Source organism: Trichechus manatus, unplaced genomic scaffold, assembly GCF_000243295.1.
Source record: "Trichechus manatus latirostris isolate Lorelei unplaced genomic scaffold, TriManLat1.0 scaffold00004, whole genome shotgun sequence".
Lineage (NCBI taxonomy): Eukaryota > Metazoa > Chordata > Mammalia > Sirenia > Trichechidae > Trichechus > Trichechus manatus.
The window spans coordinates 35,332,171-35,349,499 of record NW_004443940.1 but is presented as its reverse complement, the minus strand read 5'-3'; the positions used below and the strand labels follow the sequence as shown (position 1 = coordinate 35,349,499).

Sequence of the window (17,329 nt, the reverse complement as noted above, 5' to 3'; positions counted from 1 at the left end):
TGCACAGCACTCTTAGCTTAGGAAGTAGACTGCCCTTGAGTTTAGAGCCTGGTTATTCCTGCCCCCCAGATGCACAGCACTCTTAGCTTAGGAAGCAGACTGCCCTTGAGTTTAGAGCCTGGTTATTCCTGCCCCCCAGATGAGGGGACACCTCACACAGGTGAAGCAGCTACTCAGTGTCTCACTGCCACTAAGGAGCAGAATTTGGGATTGTCACCTGTCTTTTTGACCACAAGGCCAACCTTCTGTCTAGAACCTGTCCCTTACTGATTATGGAAGGCCTGTAATACTTAACAAGAAAACAGAACACAGAACACAGGTGGTGTGGTTTTATTTTTTCATTGGGTTTGCATTCCAACTCAGTCATCTACATTTCTTTTAAATTGTACTTACTTCCCTAAAATAGATGTGGTCCCATTTTTGTATTTGCTTCGTCTTATCACACTTGTTGGAATTTTTCTTATTCGTATAAAATAAATACAGTAGGAAACTGAACGTAATTTTTCAGTGAGGTAGCTTTGTATTCTCTCATAGGCTGATGAGTCTGCACCTGTAGGGAACTACAGTCAGAGGAAAGAAGAGGAGCGTGATCTTTTGGATAAACTCACCCACCAACTGCAAGAGCTCGCTGTGGCCATAAGCAGAGAAAGTATAACTGAGTGCGTGTCCTTCCTTCATTTTTTCTTTCTTTCAGATATTGTATGACCAAAACTTTTAATGTTTAATTCAGAATAAAGGCATATAACAGTGCAGACATAAGCAAGTGATGGTAAAAGTATAATCAGTCAACATTTATTTATTGTGTATAAGAGAATGTGTTTAGATCCCATGAGAAATATAAAGACGTGTAAGTCATGGTCCCTGCCCACAAGAAATTTTGTGGTTTGAGGTCCCTCTCCTCTCTGCTTGATTCTCTTTTATATCTCAAAAGAGACTGACTCAAGATACAACCTAATCCTGTAGATTGAGTCCTGCCTCACTAACATAACTGCCTCTAATCCTGCCTTATTAACATCACAGAGGTTAGGATTTACAACATGTGGGATAATCACGTCACGTGGCAATATGGTGGACAACCACACAGTCCTGGGAATCTCGGCCTAGCCAAATTGACACACGTATTCGGGAGACACAGTTCAATCCATGACCGGAGGGTGAGGGCTTTTGTTTTATTATTGTTGTATCCCAGGCACATAGTGTCTGGCGTGTAGTAGGTGCCCAGTAAATATTTGATGACTTTGCTTAACTTGAATGAATAAATGGAGCTCAGAAAGTTTTAGTGATTTATCCAAGCTGCTATCATCTCAGCTTCTGTCTTCTTCACCTCCCATTTCACCACTTTAATATCTTCCCAGAAGGTCTCTCTCTTCATCCCTAACGCTGTTTTCTTAGTTCATGCTGTTGTTATTTCTCACCTTTAACGCCATCCTTGCCTTCAGCTTTTCTTCTTTCCGTCTGTCCTCCACATGGTACCCTCGTCATCTTTCTAAAGTGCAGGCCTGATCATGCGCTTCCCTTTCTTCGTCTTAAAAGTAAAGCTCAGGTGGGTGGCATTCTGTCCATTGTTTTCAACCTTCCCTCTTGCTGATTTCCTCCAAGCCTTGCCCTGCTTGAAGTTTTCTAATCCTGAGCCTCTTTTTTCTTCTTCCTCCTTTCTACTCTCTTTTTACCTGATTCATTCCAACTCATCCTTCAGGACTTGATTCTGAGCTCCTCCTGATCCCTGCCTGTGAAGGCTGGGTGAGGTGTCCCTCTTGTGCATTTCCTCTGTATGCAGCTGTGCTGTATGAACTATATTGTGATTATCCATTTCTAGATTGTCCCACTGTAAGCTTCTCGGAGAACAGCAACTTGTGTCTCGTTTAACTTTGTATCCAGTGAGCCTGACATGGAACCTAACATGTAACATCATCATCATCATTGTTGACTTTCATTGAAAGCTTACTGTGGGCAGGCTCTGTTCTAAATACTTTGCAAGTTGTAACTCATCTAATCCATACAACAATCTTATCAGTCAGTCTTTATTATTATCTTCACTTTACGGATGAAAAATGAAAAGATTAAAAGGAGCCTACCAAAAGTCACACAACGAGGAGGAGATACAGCCAGAATTTAACGCAAAGCCGGTGCTCTGACCACCGTACAGTAACGCTCAGTCAGCGTCTGCTGAGTGGCTGGGTTCAAGTCTCTTGACCTCAAGTCCTGCACACGCTCAGCCATATCACATGCATTGCTCAGATACCTTCTCTCGGTCTCCACTCTCGGTCTCTCAAGTCAGGCGCTTTGAGCTAGATGGTGGAAAATGTTAGTTGTGTTTCCTCCTCGGTTCCTTTATCTGCCAGCTCCAAATCGGGGTCAGTTCTATACAGAAGTTGCACTCAGACTTGGTCTGTTCTTGCATGTTATTTCAAATGATCCTGGTCATACCATTATTTTGTGTAGAACTGGGACACTTACTGAAAGAGAGGAAGATGATGATTCTGCTGAGGAAGGTGATGATGAGGAGGATGAGGAGGATGATGAAGACAACAGTGAAGAATGTGGTGAGGAAGAAAAAGGGACGGAAGAGGAGGAGAAACAGGGAAATGAGTCTCACAGACAGGCAGCAAGGGGAGAATATGTTGCTGTGGGAGATTTTGCTGCTCAACAAGTTGGGGATCTTACATTCCAGGTAGGTAGACACAAAACTGGGATTTAATGTAAGGGCAAGGTAGCGTGCCTAATAGAATAAGAAAACTCTGTATGTCTGTGTTACATACTCCTGGTATTAAGTGTAAATGAAGTAAATAATAATTAGGGTTATTAAAGTTACCTGATGGCAGAATGGTGCAAGAGCACATGCTCTTTTGTTGTTGTTGTTGAAAATAGCTTTCATGTTGATAATTCCTAATTTAGGGGTAAAATTCTGCAGTTTACTCTTATCATATGTGTATATTTGTTGAGATAATCAGGGCGGTGTACCAAGATGGAGACAGAAGGGAACCCTCCATGCTGTCTTCTTGTTGACTCGGTAGGAGGGGCTTCAGGAGGAATTGACTTACTCTTTTCCTTTGCCCCCATGCTTGCTTGGCTGTGCCTAAGTTGCAGGTGGAAAGGAAGAATAAGGTTGAGAGCTCTAAAAGGATCTGAGGCTGTGTTTATTGCTAGAAAGATGAGCCAAAGAAATTTTAATGAATATATGACTCCTGGCCCTTATATTTATAAAGTTTCATAGCTTAATAACTGACTGATAATAAAATACACAAGAATATTGTACTATTAATTTTATTGTTTAGTTCCTAGGGATTTTTTTCCAAGTTCTCCTTGAAAATGTCATCAATGTTAGACAATAATGTGTATTTTAAGTGTTTCCTTTTGAGTGTTCTCGGTAGTGGAATTCTTCAGAGATTGATTGTGTTTTTCTAAATGGATGAGTGTTATTCAGAACATATCTGATGAATGAGGTGGGTATATTGTGCTAGGTAAATTTTTTGTTTCAAATATTTTCTGCTTCAAAATAGGGCTTCACTTTAATAGAGTTGGTTTGGTTTAGGAGCTTATATACTGCCTCTGAAAATGTTTTTCCATAGAGAGATTCAGAAAGTATTTTGCACAGTGATGGAATTGTTGGAATAAGTGTTAGGCACCTGGAAGTGATTGTGAAAGATGGTTCCTACTTGAATTTATGGTTTGCGTATGTGTGAAAATAGCTAAATAACCAAAACAAATCATCCATCTATGGTCCTCTGTGGTTTAGAGGTAGTGTGTGGGGAAGCTTTTGATAAAACTTAGAATAAATAATGGATGAAGAAAAGACCTTACCTTTTTTTCAGCCTGCGTTTTGAAGCATTAGTAATGAAATATACTCATGATTGTTGAGTTTTATTTTTTTAATTTTTACCTTTGTTTGCTTTGAGAAAGGGGAAATTCTCCTGATAACTGAAAAGCAGCCTGATGGTTGGTGGGTAGCTGAGAACGCCAAAGGGAATAAAGGCCTTGTTCCCAGAACCTACTTGGAGGTTAGTAGCTTTTGTGTGTTCTTTCTTTTTTCTCCTTCAAAACTTTTTTACATTTTTAATAAAACAGTATGCTATGTTCTTTGATCAACTGACTGTCGTAAGGGTTGACCCTTTCACGTTGCCTTTCACGAGATTTATGGCGGTTCACACTCCCACCCGCAGCATCGAGAGTGCGTCCTTCTCCACGCGTTTGCCAGTGAAGGCCGCCATCAGTCCTCGTGACTTTGGCCCCATGACTGGCAAAAAAGCCGCGTGTTGTTTTCAGTCCCATTTCTGTGCTGCTAGTGAGATTGGACATCATTTCATCTGCCCTATGACCATGTGTATTTTTTTCACTTGTGAATTTCCTTTTCTGTTCTTTTGGCCATTTTTCTAAGGGATTTAAAAAAACTTTTTCTTACTGATTTATAAGAGTTTTTGTAATACCTTAATAGTAAAATATTAATCCCTCTAACTTGGTGACAGAGACTTTCTCTGTTGTCTTTCAGACATGTTTATTTTTTATGTAGCTTTATCTGTCAATGTTATTTCTGTTTATGGTTTTTGGCTTTGATGTAATAATTGAGAAGGGCTTCTCCATCGCAAGATTATTTTCTTCTAATACTTTTATATTTCTATTTATCTTTTTGGCATTTGAATAAATTTCATCTTGAATTCATTTTGATTAAACTTCACCTCTACCTAAGTCCTTGTAATTTTGCTAAAGAACAGGGTTATCAAATCATGTGTTGAAAATCTTTCCCCACTGTTTTTTTTTTTATATACTCATCATATTCTAAATTCCTGACTACACTTTACACTTAGGTCTATTTCTGAAAGTGCTGGTATTTTTTTTTTAGCTGATTTTTGCATTTAGTATAAGGGACTTCATATTTCAATGATTTTTCAGCCCAATAATAAAGAAAAAGGCGAAGAATCAAGTGAGGAAGGAAGTGAAGAAGATGTGGAGGTGGTGGATGAAGCAGCAGATGGAGCAGAAGTTAAGCAAAGGTAAGAAAAGACTGAGAGGATATCAAAATAGGTTTAGTAAACTTTTTATTTATTTATTTTTACATATAATTCAAGAGTTTCTTGAAATGGAGACAACTTGTACCTTGAGAACAGAACTTTTCATATTAACTGTTTTACTTAAAGATCATTACAACTTTAATTTTGCGATTATTGTTAGTGAATATCTATCTTGGTTCCCTCTGGGGACTGTCAGGTTTTCAGAACTTACTGGCGATACAGTATTTTGTCCCTGGATTAGTGACATGTCCCTGATTGAGTGAGTCAGCATCACCCATCCCTGTGCTCACCTTGCTGTTTGTGTCTCCCCAGAGCTGGTTCGCACTGGAGTGCTGTTCGGAAATCTATCTCAGAGGTTGGTGTCTGCTGTCTTGTTCATGATACCTTACTACCTTATGGTTCTGAGTAAGTTCAGATTCAAAACAGGGTGGAGATTTTAGAAGATAGTGTTAGATCTTAACCAAGATATGGAGCATCAGAGGTGCAGAGCATAAGACATACATGTGGTTTAGTAAGCCTGTCCTCCCACTAACGTTTCTTATGGGACAAGAAGAGTAGATAATCTCATCCATGGTACGACCTGAGGGCTTGGGGATGTCTCTCATTGATCCTCCCTGAATTTCCTATCATTAGATGAAGATTGATGTTAAATTTCAGTTAATATTTGAAAAATGCTGAAAAGCCCAAAAATGTAAAAATTACCCATAATGCTATCGTTTTAAAAAATTATGTAACAAAATGAAAATCCTTCCTCTGCTCTCTTTGCCTCCAGTCCCACCCCTGTGAGTTACCACCATGAACCATTTACTCTGTGTGTGTAAACGTGTCTGTGTACGTGTGTGCGAGTACATGTACACGTAAAAGCCACTGGTTCCTCAGTGCGTGTGAGTTCATGCCACTGACGCATCTGTCACATGGCAGTGTTTGGTGGAGCGGGACAGGAGCAGGTACGTCTGCAGAGGGATGTACAGGGAGCAGCTAGTCTGGAGCAGAGCTCTGTGCACTGAGCACTGCCTGCGGGTCAGGTCCTAGAGAGAGACCAGGCCTCAGTGATGGCATCCTCTCAGGAATTTTGGGTTGAATTGCTGTATCTTCCACTAAGGTCTGCATGTTTATGTTTTCCTTTTGGGGCTGTAGCTGCCCTAGTGGTAGGGAGAAGTATCACAGAGGTGAGGAAACATGAGCGAAAACAGGCAGATCAATTTTGTTTTTTCCTGTTTTCAGCAGATAAACACTGTTGACGTGTTAACCACAATGGGAGCTATCCCTGCAGGGTTCAGGCCTTCCACGCTCTCCCAGCTTCTGGAGGAAGGTAACACATGTCTGCCAGCCACCTCACGCTTCTAGTAAAGCAGTCAAGGTTTAAGTCTGATTTTTCTATCATAACCAGAACAAAGGAGCCCTGGTGGCACAGTGGTTTAAGGGCTCGGCTGCTAACCAAAAGGTCAGCTGTTGGAACCCACCAGCCACTCCACGGGAGAAAGATGTGGCAGTCTGCTTCTGTAAAGATTACAGCCTTGCAAACCCTATGGGGCGGTTCTTCTCTGTCCTCTAGGGTCACTGTGAGTCAGAATCAACTTGATGGCAATGGGTTTTTTTTTTTTTTTAAACCAAAACAAGTATCATCACTGAGGCCAAAATATCATCTGATCCCAGTAGAAAAGAGATTTGTTTAAAGTCTTCTTTAATGGGAAGGGGTATAGTAGATAATTACCAAGTGGCTTTGGATTTATAACAGAATATTTGAAGAAATCTCAAGTCTATTTGTAATTTATTTATTACAGATGTGCTGTGGCTGACATATTCAATGTAGATCTTTTAAAGAATGTGTAAAATAAGTTTATATGAATATTAACTTAAGGTACTTCTCTTTTCTCTTTCTCTCAAAACCTCTTCTTCTTACAGAATAAATTCTTACTCATATTTTTAAAAAATTATATAATTTTAATTTTAGAGATGATAACCATCAAGTCGATTCCGACTCACAGCAACCCTATAGGACAGATTAGAACTGCCCCGTCGGGTTTCCAAGGAGCACTTGGTAGAATCGAACTGCTGACCTCTTGGTTAGCAGCCATAGCTCTTAGCCACTACACCACCAGGGTTTCCGTCTGCTCTCTAATTCACTAATGGCTAGTTTATGAAATAAGTGGGATAGGATGAGGATTTCTTATTTATAGGCTACTCTTCCTTCCTTCCTTCCTTTTTTTTTTCGTTTAAGTCTCGGCCAGTGTTTATTCTGAATCTTCAGCTTATATACCAGGTCTTTGAGTTTTACACAACTGGGAGTTTTTTAAATTACAAAAGTAATGTGATATAATTAGAAGTAATCCAGTTCGTTATTGGTGCCCACTGTCCCCTTCCCCAGATTACCACTGCTCCTGCAGTAATCAGAATATTTCACACATGTTTTTCTATGGCATTGCAAACATTTATAGATATAGATAGGCTTTGTTGGTTTTCGTTTTGTTTCATTTTCAAAAACTGAACTACCTATTTATCACTTATTTACCTATACAACAGAGATATTCCTGGAAGGAGTAGACGTGGATTAATTTGTTCTTAAAAATAGCTGCGAACTATTTGTTGTCTGTGAATTAATGAGGATGTAGGTTTGGCTTCTCTAATAGTGGCTCAAACTATAAGAGAAACTTCTCTTGCAAGTAACAGGCCAGGCAAGGGCGGTTAGGAGTTAGATGGTAGCTTCAGGGCCTTAGGGACCAAGCCTCCTTCTGATTCATTGCTTCGCCATTCCTGGAAGAGCGTGGCCACGAGACTGAATTCTGGGACGTGGGAGAAGGAAGCACTGTTAGTAACCTCTGGCTGTGGACTTTGAAGGGAAGAGTGTGCCTTCTCCTGTTCCTGCCCCTCTTCCCGCTGACCAGAGTGTGATCTGGTGGGGAGCCATCCTTGACCACGAGGATAACCGTAACATCACAGGCTGTTCTCATCTTCATCATCACCGTCCTTGAAAGAAAAAATAAAGTTTAAATTAGAAAAATAACCTCAGGCTATAAGTTATGTGCAGTTCTTGTTTTGTAAATCTTTTAGATTGCCAACTATTTTATCACTTATCTTAAGGTAAATTAGGTTAAGTCCAAAAAGATACAATGACTCTTTCTTGAAATCAAAATCAATCAGTCACTGTGCAGGTAACTAACATGTTTATGTCCGTACGACAGCTAGATGAGTGTTGGGTAAGAGATGGGACTCTCCCGTCCTCAGTGACCTTGTCTCTGTCAGAGACCTGTCTGTGTGCCTGTGCTGGGTTCCAGCTCTTACTTGTGTTTCAAAAGTGTCACTCCTGTTATTATCAGCGCTTTCCTGTATGGTCAGTCTCTGCTCCCTCCCCCATTCCCGCCTGCAGTACCAGCATACCGGCTGCCCCCCACTTTAAAGAACCAACCCCCTCCAGTCCTGTTCCTTGCTGGTTGAAGCCTCCCTCTTTCTCTGCTCTAAACAGTAAAATTTTTCCTAAGAATTACCTCCGTTCACCATTTCCGTTTTTCTTATTTATTCTTTGACTCCCCATACTTGGTACCTTTTGTGTATGAGCTCATTTTAGAGAGGACTCCTGTTTGGGGAAGGAGGAAGGCCTTCTGTGAACCCTGAGGTGCCATCTGTGGAAGGGCGGCTTTGAGGTGTCCTCTCCCCAGCCCGCCCGAATGCCCAGATCCTTCTCATCCCTTGGGTCTTGGGGTAGATTCCATTTTCTCAGAGATGCCTTCCTTGAGTAATACAGGTCCCCTTCACTCACCTACCTTCTATAGCTCTGAGTCAGCTATTATTTTATTTTTATTTGCTTGTCTGTTTTTTTTCCAGCTGTTTCTCTCATTCAGCTGTAAGCTAATGAGGGTATGAGCCACATCCCTGTGACTGACAGGGGAATTTCTAGCTCCTAGCGTAGAACCTGGTGCAAAGTAGAAAATGAATAAATAAGTGATTTTGTAATAAGTATTGCTTTGTGACTGCAGTGTGGAAGGGTAGTATAGAAATGCTTTTGTGTGAAACTAATGGTTGTATGTTTTCCTAAAATGTCCAAAAGCTGGTTATAGACTTCCTGCATTTTACAAAAACATAGATCATCTTCACCATGGGCAGGTTATTAGCCAAAAGTCTCTAAGGTCTTTCTTAAAGCTGTTTTAAGATCAGCAATTTGTGCGTATGTCTTTGAGTTTCCTGCTGATGTTCTAACCTGTGAATCTATGTTGGCACATCTGTCGGGGAAAGCAGATTCCTAGTAAACGGCTTGGCATCGCGAAGTGTCCGCTCCCTCCATTTGTAGTGTGACATCATGGGTTTTTAGTTTTGAATTTCATTATATTTTTGTAAGAAAATAAAGGAAAAAATTATTTTTGCAGGGAATCAGTTTCGAGCATGCTACTTCTTACAACCAGAGCTCACCCCTTCACAGCTGGCCTTCAGAGATTTAATATGGGATGGGAAAGCTGGCACCGTAAGTATAGTTACTATGGTAAACCGGTAACTCTTCCAGATTTTGTCATCGTTGCAAGTATGTAAATAACATGTAAATTGATGAATGCATTATAGAAAACAAAAAACATATTCATTGTATTTATAATTTTGGAAAATTAATTTGTCTTATGATTCGTAAAAATAAGCCTTTTTTATAATGAATTTTTCTTTCAGATTAGGTCAAGAACAAGTCGTATTTCATTGATTCTGACACTGTGGAGCTGTAAAATGATTCCTCTTCCGGGAACGAGCATACAGGTGCTCAGCAGACACATCCGCCTCTGTCTGTCTGATGGTAGCAAGGTGAGCTTCCTGAGGGGTGAAACAAGTTCACACCACAGTGGAAACTGGCCTTTTTAATGCCACATATTTAAAATCTATTGCATGATGTCTGTCTCTCTCTCTCTATATATACACATACTTCTATGAAATAACGTATGGCCGAGTTTAGACCACACTGGTTCTGATGGCCTAGGTTTAATCCTGGTTTTGTCAGTTTCTCAGCATGTGATGCTGGAAAAGTCGGTGAACGTCCGTGAACCTGCGCAGGGTTCTCAGTGTGCACAGATGCCTCGCTTCCAAGGTCTGTGTGCAGCTCTGGTTTAAGTGTGCAGAGCCTTGCAGGTTTGACACATGTACACAACCGTGTAACCAACACCCCAGTCAAGATGCGGAGCGCTGCCTTCAGCCTAGAAAGCATCCTCACGTCCTTTTCCATTCCACCCCTCCCTGATTCCCAAGAGAACAAACTGTTTGAAAACTCTTAAAAAATTAATTTATTTGTTTGTGGGATATAGTTTAAACCGTGCTTAGATGGAAATTTATAGTTTTAAATGCATAAATTAGAAAGGAAGAAAAGTTTAAAATCAGTGATCTAAGCTACCAACTCAAGAGGGTAGAAAAAGAAGCCCAAAGAAAATTGAAAAAAGAAATAATAAAAATATCGGTAGAAATTAATTAAATAGAAAACAAATGAACAAAAGAGAAAATTAGCAAAGACAAAAGTTGATTCTTTGGAAAGATTAGTAAAATTGAGAGATGCTTAGTGAGACTGATCAATAAACTTAAAAAAGAGAGAAAGAGAGAAAATAGAAATTACCAATATCAGACATGAAAATGAAGACATCACCACAGATCCTACAGACAGTAAGGGGATATTATAAACACTTTATACTGATAAATTCTTTGAAGAACATAATTTACTGAAACTGATGCAAGATAGAAAATTTGAATAACCTCTGTTAAAGAAATTGAAACTATAAAATCTTCCACCAAGAAAGCCCCAGGACCGAATGGATTAATTGGTGAATTCCTCCAAATACTTAAGAAATAATTCTAATCTTACACAAATTCTTCTAAAAGAATAGAAAAAGAGATAATGCTTCCCAACTCAGTTCAGAAGGCCAGGAAAAACATGATACCTAAATCTGACAAAATATTACAAGAAAGAAAAATTAGAAGACCAGAGGCCCTCATGAATTTAAACTAAAATCCTAAACAAAATATTAGCAAGTAGAATCTAGCAATATTTAAGAATTCCAGGAATTCAAGTTGGTTTAACATTTGAAAATCAATCACTATAATTCACCATATTAATAGAACTAAGAAGAAAAACCATTTGATCATCTCAGTGGATGTAGAAAAAGCATTTGATGAATTTCAACACTCATTTATGATTTTTAAAAAATCTCAACAAACTAGGAATAGAAGGGAGCATCTGCATTTTTGTGAAGGGCTACGAGAAGAACCTAAAGCCAATAATAGTGAAATATTAAATACTTATCCCTAAAACTGGGAAGAAGCCAAGGTTATCTAAGAAATAAAAAGGTAAATAACCCAGTTTTTTAAGTAAGCAGAAGACTTGAACAGACACTTCAAAATGAAAATCTATGAAAAACCAGTAGGCACGTGAGAAGATGCTCAGCATGGTAAGTCATTGGGGAAATGGAATTCAGACCACAGTGAGAGACCCAACTATATGAGGAAGAAACCCCCGTAAATACAATAATATAAGTAGGTTAAAAGTAGAACGATGGAATAAGATTTACCTTAACAAACACTATTCAAAAGAAAGCTGGGGTCTGACTAATATCAGAGAAAGTGGACTTCAGAACAAGGAGAATTACCAGAGATACAGGGACATTACACAGTGATAAAAAGGACAGCTCACCAAGGAGACCGCAATCCTAAAGTGTGCACACCTGACATCACAGCTTTAAAACACACGAAGTGAAAACTGACAGATGCGCAAGGAGAAACGGGCAAAGCCGCAACCGGAGACTTGAACGCTTTTCTCTCAGTAATTGATAGAACCAGTAGACAGAAAATTAGTAAGGACATAAAAGAACTGAGCAACACTACCAGCAAACTGGATGGAATTGACATTTATACAACACTTCACCCCACAATAGCAGAACTTATATTCTTTCCAAGTGCACATGGGACATTCACCCAGATAGACCATATTCTGAGATAGAAAACAAACCTCAGCAAATTTAAAAGAATTGAAATAATGTATGTCTTTGATCATATGGAATTAAATTAGAAATCAGCCACAGAAAGATAATTGGAAAATCTCCAAATATTTGGAAATTAAGATTTCTAAATAATCCATGGGTTAAAGAGGAAGTTTCCAGACAAATCAGAAAATATTTTAAACTGAACAAAAAAGTGCAACGTATCGTAATTTCTTGGATGTAGCTTAAACGGTGCTTAGAGGGAAATTTATAGCCCTAAATGCTCACATTAGTAAAGAAGAAACTTCCCAAATCAGCAGTCTAAGCTCCTTCCTGAGGAAGTAGCACTTGAGCTGAGATCTGAGGGTGAGTGTGGTCTTAACAAGATGAAGAGAGAAGGGAAGAATGGGTCCAAACAGAAGAAACGGCACAGGCCAAGGTCCTGGGGTGGGAAAGGGCTTGGGAAGCGGGAGGCAGTGTGACTGAGTGGGGACAGCAAGGGGAAGCACAGAACGGGATGGGGTGGGAGACGGGATGGGTGGAGACGGGATGGGGTGGGGGACGTGAGGAAGGGATACGGTGAGACATTGTAAGCCATGATTTTAAGGACTTTATCTCAAAAGCAGTGAAAGTCATTGGAAGAGGTGGTATGGTTAGATTTGTGTTTTGGAAAGATATCTGATTCCTCTGTGGAAAATGGATTAGAGGGGGGCCAAAAGGGACATGAGTAGACCGTTTGGGGGGCTGTGATTGCCCCTCACTTCTACACTCTGTGCCTCTGCACAAAACCACTTCCGTACGTCAGCCACTAGGTGTCGCCCGTGACTGAGAAAAAAATTAATCGCTTCTTTTCGTTATTATCTGGCTCTTTATCCCGTGTTGTTGGGTGGCATTGAGTCCTCTCCCTACTCCATGTATAAAAACATAAAACAAAGACTGGAATGTTAATTTGAATAACATGTTCCAGTCTTTATACTAGAATAATACAAGTTAAATTATGAAGCTAATTTATGTCAAATTTCAAGATTGACAAGTTCTAGAACGTATTTATTAGTTACACAAGTACTCATGCTATTTACTTTTTTAAGAGCGCTGCTTTAGTAAATCAAAGCAGGAAGCATCACAGAGTCACTGTACCAAAAAGAATTGGTCGATTTTCAGCCGTTTCAGGAGGTAGCACATGATCAAGAACCGACAGTACTGAAGGAAGAAGTCCAAGCTGCACTGAAGGCACTGGTGAAGAACAAGGCTCCAGGAACTGACGGAATATCAATTGAGATGTTTCAACAAGTGGATGCAGCACTGGAAGTGCTCGCTCATCTACGCCAAGAAATTTGGAAGACAGCTACCTGGCCAACCAACTGGAAGAGATCTATATTTATGCCTATTCCCAAGAAGGATGATCCAACCGAATGCAGAAATTATCGAACAATATCATTAATATCGTCCACAAGTAAAATTTCTCTGAAGATCATTCAAAAGCGGCTGCAGCAGTACATCGACAGAGAACTGCCAGAAATTCAAGCCACATTCAGAAGAGGATGTGGAACCAAGGATATCATTGCTGATGTCAGATGGATCCTGGCTGAAAGCAGAGAATACCAGAAAGATGTTTACCTGGGTTTTACTGACTATGCAAAGGCATTTGATTGTGTGGATCATAACAAATTATGGATAACATTGCCAAGAATGGGAATTCCAGAACACTTAATTGTGCTCATGAGGAACCTGTCCATAGATCAAGAGGCAGTTGTTCGAAGAGAACAAGGGAATACTGCATGGTTTAAAGTCAGTAAAGGTGTGCGTCAGGGTTGTATCCTTTCACCATACCTATTCAATCTGTATGCTGAGTAAATAACCCGAGAAGCTGGACTATATGAAGAATAATGGGACATCAGGATTGGAGGAAGACTCATTAACAGTCTGCGTTATGCAGATGACACAGCCTTGCTTGCTGAAGGTGAAGAGGACTTGAAGCACTTACTGGTTAAGGTCAGACCACAACCTTCAGTATGGATTACACATCAACATAAAACAAAAATCCTCACAACTGGACTAATAAGCAATATCATGATAAAAGAAGAAAAGATTGAAGTTGTCAAGGATTTCATTTTACTTGACTCCATAATCAACGCCCACGGAAGCAACAGTCAAGAAATTGAAAGATGCATTGCATTGCAAATCTGCTGCAAAAGACCTGTTCAAAGTGTTGAAAAGCAAAGATGTCACCTTGAAGACTAAGGTGCACCTGACCCAAGCCATGGTATTTTCAGTCGCCTTATATGCATGTGAAAGCTGGACAATGAATAAGGAAGACTGAAGAAGAATTAATGCCTTTAAATTGTGGTGTTGGCGAACAATATTGAATATACCACGGACTACCAAAAGAACTAACAAATCTGTCTGGGAAGAAGTACAACCAGAGTGCCCATTAAAAGCAAGGATGGTCTCACATACTTTGGACACGTTGTCAGAAGGGAACAGTCCCTGGAGAAAGACATCATGCTTGGTAAGGTAGAGGGTCAGCAAACAAGAGGACCCTCAATGAGATGGATTGACGCAGTGGCTGCAACAATGAGCTCAAGCATAACAACGATTGTGAGGATGGCGCAGGATCAGGCAGCATTTTGTTTGGTTGTACGTAGGGTCGCTATGAGTTGGAATTGACTTGACAGCACCTAATATCAACAAGCTTTAGTTAGAAATAGAAAGCATTATTATTAAGACTAATTAACAAGACGCCGGTTCGAATAATCACTGAGTAAGTTCCTATGGGGACAACTCTCCCAGAGATAACAACTGTAAACTGGGAAAAATACAAAAAGCAGCAAGTTACCTGAAGGCACGAAGAAGGTCCAAGCTTAGCAGATACTGCTGGGAGTCCTGCGTCTTAAGTTGGCTGTGTTGGTCTCTCGTTTTCTCTTTGTTGCCTGTCAGTTTCATTTCTCTGTTGTTTTTTTCCCTGGCCTTCCTTTGTGTTACCTGAACATTTTTTAGGGCTCCATTTTGAATTATCTGTCATGTGTTTTAGTGGATCTGTTTGTACAGTTTTTTTAGTGGTCACTCCAGGTATTGCTTTATACATACGTAACTTAGCAGTCTGCTAGGGTCAACCTTCCAACTTGAGTGATGTATAGAAACCTCACCTCTCTAATTCTCTTCACCCTCCCGTGCTTATTATGTTAAATATTCCCTCTACGTACATTGAAAACCACATCGCACGGTATTCTAATTTTTGCTCTATCAAATGTAATTTAGAAGACTCAAGAAGTCTATTATATTTACTCATATTTTCCCTCTTCCCATTGTTTTTTCTTCCCGATGTTCTAAAATTCCTGTTTCTTTATCATGTCCTTTTTGTTCAGAGAACTTGGTTTAGCCAATCTTTCAACATAGATGTGCTGGTGACAAATTATTGTGGTTTTCCTTCATCTAAGAATGTCTTCATTTCCCCTTATTCCTGAAGGGTATTTCCAGGAGCCCTGATGGTGCAGCAGTTGGCTGCTAACTGAAAGGGTGGCCGTTTGAACTCACCCAGGAGAAAGACCTGGCAACCTGCTTCCGTAAAGATTTCAACAAAGAAACCTTATGAGGCAGTTCTACTCTGTCACGTGGAGTCACCATGAGTTGAAATCGACTTGACAGCACGCAGCAAGAAGTTATCTTTTCATTTCTTGAAAAACGTGTGCCACTTCCTTCTGGCCTCCGTGGTTTCTGATGAGAAGTCCAATCATTTAATTGTTTTTCCCCTGTCAGTTCACCTGGCGTTGTTTCTCTTTCCTGCCAACAAGGTGGTTTCTTTGTGCTTAGTTTTCAGGACTTTATGATGTGTCTTGGCATGAATTTCTTGGGTTTATACTGTTTGGGGTTCGCTCAGCTTCTTAAATCTGTAGGTTTGTGTCTTTTGCCAAGTTTAGGAAGTGTTTAGCCATTATTTCCTTGAGTACGGTTTCAGCCTCAAACTCTTTCTCTTCTCCTCTGGGCCCCTGTTGAGACGAATGTTAGGTCTTTTGTTACAGTCCCATGGGTTTCTGAGAGTCTGTTCGTTTTGTTGCCGTCTGTCTCCTCTTGGTTGTTCAGAGTGCCTGACGTCTGTTGTTCTGTCTGCAGGTTCACTGATTCTTCCTCCATTCTGCTGTTGAGCCTATTCAGTGGGTTTTGTTTTGTTTTTTTATCTTGGTTACCGTATTTCTCAATTCTAGAATTTCCATTTGGTTCTTCTTTACATCTTCTATTCTCTGTTGAGATTTTATTTCTTTGCTGAGACTTTGTATCTGTATTTTTTAAAATCTGTTTCAATGTGTTTTTAATTGCTTATTGAAACACTTTTCGATGGCTACTTTAGAATCTTTGTCAGATAATTCCAACAACCCAGTCATCTCTCTGTTGGTGTCTGTCGATTGTCTTCTCGCATTCAGGTTGAGATTCTCCTGTTTCTTGGTATGAGGAGTGATTTTTTATTGTTTTCTGGATATTATGCTGTGAGACTCTGGATCTTATTTAACCTTGTGCTTCAGCAGGCCTCCTCTGACACCGTGGTGGCAGGGGAAGGTGGGTGCCATCTTGCTACTTCCAGGTGAGAATGGAAGTTCAGACTCCCCACTAGGCCTTCGCTGATACCACCCGCTGTGCCGTGCCCCAGGTCCTGTGGTCCTCGGCTAGTCCATTTTCCTCTTTCTGCCTATCAGTCCCTTTATGTTTGTTTTATGTAATATGTAACATCCAGGGTGTTGGTTTTCTTTCCCTGTACTTAGTGGGAGGAATAGGGAGAAGTGAGTCCACTTCTCTCTCAGCAAATGACAGGACAACTAATTTAAAAAAAAAAAAATCAGTAAAGACAGAGAATCTGAACATTATCCACCATAACGACCTAATCACAGCTGCGTCTCTGTTCTCTTGTATCCTTAGGCCCGCTGCCTTCTGTGAGGAAGAAGGTTGGCAACCTTTGTCTGTTTGTTTCTAACCTTCTGCTCGGAGCAGTAAGACTGCCTCTGTTCTCCCGGAACATTTTGAGAAACTTTAGCTCCTGTAACACATACCACATCCCACTTCTAGACTCAGAGCCCGGGAGACCCCTGGTTCCAGCCTTACCCACTCCTTGCTTCTCTCTTCTGTTCCTGGTCCGTTGAAATAGTCATCTTGTTGTGGGTTTTACTCTGTCCTCTCAGCTGTCACTATCTGGAGCAGAGCGGTCGTGTTGGAGCATGAACCGAAGGCGCCATCTTGAGCGGAAGTCTTCCCGCATTCTTCCTGCAGGTCGCTAAAGGCGCCATCTTGAGCAGAAGTCCTCATGCATATTCTTCGTGCCGGTCGCTGAACCGAAGGCGCCATCTTGAGCAGAAGTCCTCACGCATTCTTCGTGCCGGTCGCTGAACCGAAGGCGCCATCTTG

The 17,329-nt window shown here is 40.5% G+C and overlaps 1 protein-coding gene across 1 annotated transcript in view; it reads left to right on the top strand.

Annotated features, from left to right (window-relative positions):
- The window catches only part of NPHP1 (nephrocystin 1), a 50,986-nt gene that overhangs the window by 7,689 nt on the left and 25,968 nt on the right, over positions 1–17,329 (top strand). The window contains exons 4-11 of the mRNA XM_004369427.2: positions 535–659; positions 2,443–2,671; positions 3,897–3,998; positions 4,888–4,988; positions 5,319–5,361; positions 6,231–6,318; positions 9,368–9,462; positions 9,657–9,785. Coding sequence (XP_004369484.1) covers positions 535–659; positions 2,443–2,671; positions 3,897–3,998; positions 4,888–4,988; positions 5,319–5,361; positions 6,231–6,318; positions 9,368–9,462; positions 9,657–9,785 — 912 coding nt within the window. The remainder of the gene's footprint in view (positions 1–534; positions 660–2,442; positions 2,672–3,896; positions 3,999–4,887; positions 4,989–5,318; positions 5,362–6,230; positions 6,319–9,367; positions 9,463–9,656; positions 9,786–17,329) is intronic.